Below are 7,020 nucleotides of genomic sequence, written 5' to 3'. Positions count from 1 at the left end.
ATTAAACCAAATATCCACATTCACCTCAACTGAGCTCAATTCTGGAAATGACATTCAGCCTTCCAGCCAATTTGAACCACTAGTGTTCTCGTCCATGGAAAACAGCAACAGCCACACAACTAGCTCTTCCAATAATTGTTGCTTCCTACTGAAAGAATACAAGAATATCCGTTTGTTACACTATAGATTCAAATTGTAAGTACATTAGCCTCCAGCAACCTGACCTGTAAAGAATACATGAAAGCACATCCAGCTGCATAAACGAATATGCTGGCAAAAAAAATCAACTTTCCCTTCAGGCCAATGTGAATAAGCCATAAGTTTGATTGGTCTTCAAATCAATACATCCCTTTAAAAACTGGGTTTGTGCGGCATATGCTTGCTCCACGTTCCTCATACTCTGCTTTGGTGTGGCATGCCTGAGAAGAGCAGCATGTATATTGGCCCAGCATCAATATCAACAAAAAAAGTCACACACACACACATATATATATATGTACACGTTTGCATTTTGGCTAATTGATTGAACTCCATGATTGAATTTGATTCTAATTACACGTGAAATACAGTTATACACAAATATGAGTCACAGATTGCAGTCTCAGAAAGTTTTGCCCAACAGCAGTTTAGGCTAGGATGCCAAAATGAGATATATTGTGACTCTGAGTTAACAAGTCTTAGACATCCTTTCAAAGTTACAAATTTCATTCAAGAGACCCCCAATTAATTTTGTCGTCTCATTCACAAATAAAAATTGAAACCACTCTCTCTCGCTCTCTTCCTCTTTATGCGTAGAGATATGCGTGTGTGCATGTATACATTTGACACATCCAGATGCCAGCCAAATAGGACATTCTCGTGAAGAGATGTTAAACTTTGTGACACCATACTTAAGTAACACTATATACCGTGAAAAACTCAGGTGTGGATGCTAGCACTGAACCTCCAAACCAAACTGCATATCTCTGGACAGGATGGCTGAGAACATTTACTTCCACAGGTTTTGCCTGGAGAAGAACTTCTAGCAGTCAAAATTTGTAATTGGTAGATGATAAAGCTCAATTGTGATTAGGTATGATAATTAAGGAGCCTAATAGCTCACCTTAAATTCTCCACCAAGCCGAGCTTCTGATGCAAAGCCTCGAGCATCAACGATCTTCTTTAGATCCCGCTGCAACCTTTTGTGGAAGCCTTTGAACATGGTTGACCCTCCAGATAATACAACATTCTGCATATAACAGATGAGAGTTACTCCTATTTCCAGAACAATAAAATTAAACAGAAGGTGCAAATAGTCAATAAAACAGGTTCAAGTTAACCAAATAGTTTATCACCTGGTACAAGGCTCTTCTTGTATCTATTGGTGCGGACTGAATACATTTGTCAATCAGGTCAGGTAAAGGGGTGGAAAAATCAGAGCTATAAATTTCAGGGTTGAAGAATAGCTGCCAGATAAGCCAAGGAACCATCAGTAATGTTAGCACCAACCAAAAATATTTTAACTATCTGATCAGATCATTTCCATGAATTCTTTTGTGTCCATTTCCTACATTGAGTTCAACTGATTAAATTACACATACACATATTAAATCCATGCACATACTTTTTCACATGTTCCCTTTTTGTTGCTTGTTAAAGCACACCTACCTGGTTGCTTGAAAAGAGAATTGACAAGTAACAAGGAATCCGTCGTAGCCTATATCACAAGAAATATGTTGCTAGTTTAGTCAACCCTAAAGCCAGGGAACAAAACAAACCTCGGGGCCAAGGAATCGTTCATAGCCTATATCACAAGAATATGGAGCCCCTGTCTTTGGCTTAGTACCTGTCCACTGCTTAACATATTTTGCCGGCTCTTTGTCATGCTTGTTGAACTCCTGAACTTGTCAAAGAATATAGAATTGTTACAAAAATTTAGTCTTAGCCTTAGGAGATGCTAACTACAAAGACACCACGGAACCAAAGCCTACTATATTACATGTTACTTTCTCCTATCAATCAATATCTATACATTCTCTCAGTTTCAAACAATTTGAAAAGAGAAATGCACACATTTGACTTTTTTGCTTTTCCACAAATTGCAAATACAGGTGTAGCAAGCACCAATCTTATTCTTTATGGGTTATATAGCTGGTCCTGAAGTCAGTAGTATATAGGATATACCTTGACAATGTCAGAACAAGTGTAGCAATAGATTTCTTTCACTTTCCTGGCTACTTCAATGGACTCCTCAGGTGGAACAAGCTCTCCTCTTTCCTACACGGGACAATATTAGAAGTAATCTATATCTATAGTCGATGGTATCACAAAATGTACACATAGCTCAATATGTTCTACATTTCCTGAGTTTTATGTGATGACTAAAATAACCCTTCAAGATATAATGTTTGATGCACAATTGAGTAATTTGCACATATCTAATAGAGATGATACTTAGTCTTTAACTTGAATAAAATATCAAAATCTAAAGTAATTTATATTTAGCTAATTAAAGAATTAGTCTTTAAATTAACTCATACTTTTGAAGCGATACATTCTTAAAAGATTGAAAATCCATCTCATTCTGTTAAAGAGCATCTGTCTTTTTCTTGACAGCAGTTAAAGCAAGTGATCTTCAAGACTTTTGCATTCAGTTAGTTACATCTTTCTGGCAAGGTTTCCTTAGCTCATTTGTATTGGTTTTTTCCCCTTATATTTGCCTATAAATAATTTCTTAAAAGTAAAAGATTATACAGTATATCATAAAGTATAATACAACTTAAAGTTTTATCTTCCACACCGATATCATGAAAAGTTTCTGTTAATTAGTCAATGATGTTTTTTGAGAAGCTAATTAAGATATATATACGTATATAGGAGGAACACCTAAGAGCTAATTATGATACAAAAATTAATGAAATACATATTCTCAATAGAAAGAATTTACAATCTTTATATTTCTAAATCTTTATGGAAGTAATTCTTAATTATTACAGAGACAAATTTTGATTCCTTTAAGCATTTTATATCATGAGAACAAATTAGTATGACTAAAGGTGATTTTATTGGGGAGACCATTCAAATTTTTAATATTTGTATTTGTAGCCATTTTAGTTTTGAAACCAATCAGGTTAATCCTACTTGTGGTAGAGGTCCCAAAATAAAAGCCACAAACCTATTACTAGGTAATGGTTTTTACGTACCCTTTTCTTTCTTTAATCTTTTTTTGTATGGATAAGAATCCCTATTCTAAGTGAACCTAAAGCTTTTTCCATATAGTCCCACTTGAAGTAACTATTAAGTTCACTTGATATTTTCTACATGTACCATTGTTATTTATCTTTCGATTAAATTAAGGAACATTAATTAGGCATCGTAGGCGTAGTCTGCTGAGTACATCAAGCTCAAATTTTGTTTAATAGTGTTTTTAGTAAGTGAAACTTTTCAACCTTCTGCATGAGTGTGTTACTAAAAGACATCAGGACTTAAAAGAGGTATGTAAAGATGATAATATATATTACAAAGAAGAAACTAACCACCACAAAAGCAAGATAAATTAACTCCATTCTTCATAAAAGTAAAATACAAATTCCACATACCTATATTGCATGATCAACCTCTGTTCTTGGAGATACTTAATTGCTAAAGTGATCAAAACGTAATATGTTTACTGTATAATAATCGTGAGCATGAAGAAAATTTGAAATGCATATATTTCGATACATCAAAGGAATCAATATGCTTTTCTTCAAATTAAAGAAAGTTTAATTAGAACTACATGATTCCAATAATTGTTCTATAATTAAGGAATACACATATCAACCAAAAAGTTGACTTTTAACAACTATGGAATAGAAACAAAAGCTAAATAGAGCAATTAACAAATAGACTTCTCGAACAATGCTTTTAAGTAAGTACACTACATTACTATAGGACATGAAACATTAAAAAAAAAAAAAAGACACATACTCTCAAGAGCTGCTGGACGAAGAGCGTGATATCTTCCCCTGCAATTGGAATCGATTTAATGCTGCCCCCAATAACATAACCTTCGGCAACAGGCACAACATGAGTAGCGCCATCCCCCGCATCCACAACCACTCCTGTCATCTCACACTAACAAGAAATGTTGGGGTTACAAGAAGAAGAAGAAGAATTAATCAACTATTCAGTGATTACAAGGAGCAGTTATGTCTAAGTGAAAGTGAAAGAAGTTCGTTCCATTGTCTCTCATGCTCATCTAATCATCAAGCGGGCATAAGCATGCAATTAACATTTCACTTTAGCTCCTCAACTACTGTGAGCGGGATGTGATCCAACCCAATAGAAGGCTGCATATCCAAACAATAAAGCAGTTATAGATAAGTATTGATATTTACAGAATAAGTATGCCCTGAGATTAGGAGGTGTACTATTCAAAGATAGATACGGAAACATATGCACATAAAGAGCACAAAGCATGATTACTTGCATATGTTCAAACCCATTCGAATTGCACTGCAACATTTAGTGCTTTGGATTTCCTAGAAGATTCCTTCAAACTTCAAAGATTCAACATATTATCACTTCACAGTCCAATTGGATCATCCGTAAAGAATAAAAACTTCATTACTTTCTTTCTCCTTCTGTCTGTTGAATTTTATTATGACGAGGTACAAAAAATAAGTTCAACGCCACTTTCATCGCACAATTACTAAAGAATACAACTACCTTACGGCGCCTTATTCTACCATCTCCACATTCAGTGAAGACAAAACACATGGGAGTCAATGCTGTATAAAGGAGGAAGACAGAAGTACCTGCACTGGACGACTATCAACTATAGAAATTGCTTTCAAAACCTTAACAAGCTACTTTTACTCTCTGATTCACTTCTCAGTGAGCTGGAAAACATGAGATACACAAACGGAATCTACAAATTTAAAAGCGCAGGTGTGGCACACTAATAGGAATCTCCAAATAAAGAGTACTCAAGTAGTCCATAACTTCAAACTTTTGCCTAATCATAAGTCGAAAAATGATACATTTATGATAAGCACATACGCTATGTTAAAGCATGCAATACAATAGCTAGCCCATGTTCAACAACCAAGTGGCAAAAAGGATCCTCCAGGTTTGATAACAATGAAATCATATCAATGAAGCAAGAAATGGAGGCCCAAAGGAGCCAAAATCAGCTATATATTTCTTAGCAGTATTATTTTCAGTAGTTTTTTCTTTTCTTTGATAAGTACTAATTCTGTATGTAATAGTGCCAATCATCCTAAAATACTAATATATAGATGTTATCATTTCACTTGATTGTTGGTAGGCCAAGTTAACTAAAAAATTTGCTCCCACTCATTAGAACAATCTTCCATCACATGTTACCCATATCAAAAGTTATTGCTTCTGTTTGCACATTATCAGGTATCCTACTATTCTTCTTAGGAAGTGGACCAGCTCCAATAGCAACACATTCAGCCAGCAAAATGAGTACTTATTCATTCTTTCCAATTGCAAAATAGAGACCCATTCCTATACCACAACAGCACAGCTCTCACCTATGTGCGGTTCAAAAACTCTCTTTCAATGCATAGATAACAATTTTTCTCTAGACTTTCAGGAAGATTATACAACTATAGAGCTGTCCAAATCTGTAACAGGAATTGCATTCTCCAAACAGCTAGGTATTCAGATTCTCAGAAACCAATCACAAAATCTCAAGGAAGAAACAAAATATTTTATATAACAAACAACTTAATCGAATGCTAACCTTGGATGCTGTGTACCCAGCAGCCAAAGCAAGCACAGGCTGCACTGCAATGTAAAGGCCTGGAACGTTAAAGGTCTCAAACATTATCTCACCAGTATACTCCCGACTCTCAGGCGCAGTCATTGGACTCTCTGTCAACAAAAAATAATGATCCTCCGGATCACAGCGCAAATAATTAAATATACACTGCTGCCAGAACCTCTCCATTGCATCCCAGTCATCAACCTGGCCATGTCTAATAGGGTAGGTCAAGTTAGAAGTGCCACTAGATTTAGATCTAGACAATGCCTCGTCTCCTATAGAAAAATCTAGATCCGCCATCACTCCCGCGTTATGCTGCACCAACCAATTGCTGCTCTTTATAGTACCAGTTCGTGGCTGAGCGATAGATGACTCGTTCGCTGTCACCACCGTGGGGACTATAAAACACGGTTCCATATTTCCAGCAAAACCCATTTTCGTATACCTGGATATAAAAACAAACCCAAACCAAAAATTCCAATTTCAACAAAACCCATCTAAAAATAAGCAAACGGATTCGAAAACTCATACAAAATCAACAAAATTCAATTCAGTGAATCATTTCATCAAACAGCTTATTCGCAGTTCCAATATCAGAAAACACGGCCACTTACCCAGTCCCATTATCGATAACCACAGCAGGGCGAGAGGTGGCAGGGTCCATGAGTAAGAATCAAGACAATCCGCGGGTGAGATTTTTCAAGGGTTTTAAGAAAAACGGTGATCATGGTCATTGAAATGCAATCCAGACTGACGCTGACTAATCAACGGCGAGCTGGAGCTCATGTAAACTCGATTAGCGACATCAAAAACGGTGGCGGTGAACGCTCTGATTCCATCCATTTCATCTTTAAGTCATCATCATCATCAAATCAAAGAGAGTCCGTAAAAAGTAAAAGTGAGTATTGATGACGATGATCTCAGGGGTTCTCCTCTTCCTCTTTTCTTGGCAATCAAACGAGGCAACTACTCTATGTGGGGTATAATATAATTGATTTATTTATTTGTTTTATGTGACTTTATTTGCTATGGGGAATATTTGGTAGGTATTTTTAATTTGATCTATTTTTTATGGTAGGGGTATAAATTAATTATAAAAAATTCGAAAATCATTTTTTTTAATTTGAAGTTATATTTGAATTTACTTTTTTCAAATTTAATTTAATTTTAAAAAAATTAAACTCGAATAATTTAATAGTTTAACATTTACTATTAATTTATAACTGAAGCTGAGTTTTAATTTTATTAAAAAGAAACATATATTC

The 7,020-nt window shown here is 35.3% G+C and overlaps 1 protein-coding gene across 2 annotated transcripts; it reads right to left on the bottom strand.

Annotated features, from left to right (window-relative positions):
• LOC105168343 (actin-related protein 3-like) lies at positions 1 to 6,734 on the bottom strand (the record flags this gene model as incomplete). Of its 2 annotated transcripts, XR_002287627.1 has the most annotated exon segments (10): positions 1 to 148; positions 225 to 419; positions 909 to 1,007; positions 1,103 to 1,228; positions 1,335 to 1,445; positions 1,758 to 1,877; positions 2,164 to 2,256; positions 3,949 to 4,095; positions 5,735 to 6,200; positions 6,370 to 6,733. XR_002287627.1 is itself a non-coding variant. In XM_020696170.1 (9 exon segments), coding segments are annotated over 9 exon segments (1,293 nt in total). In that variant the 5' UTR covers positions 6,420 to 6,734.

The sequence above is a fragment of the Sesamum indicum genome, linkage group LG8 (assembly GCF_000512975.1).
Source record: "Sesamum indicum cultivar Zhongzhi No. 13 linkage group LG8, S_indicum_v1.0, whole genome shotgun sequence".
Lineage (NCBI taxonomy): Eukaryota > Viridiplantae > Streptophyta > Magnoliopsida > Lamiales > Pedaliaceae > Sesamum > Sesamum indicum.
Note: the sequence above shows the minus strand (reverse complement) of the source record. Positions and strands in the feature narration are given on the sequence as shown.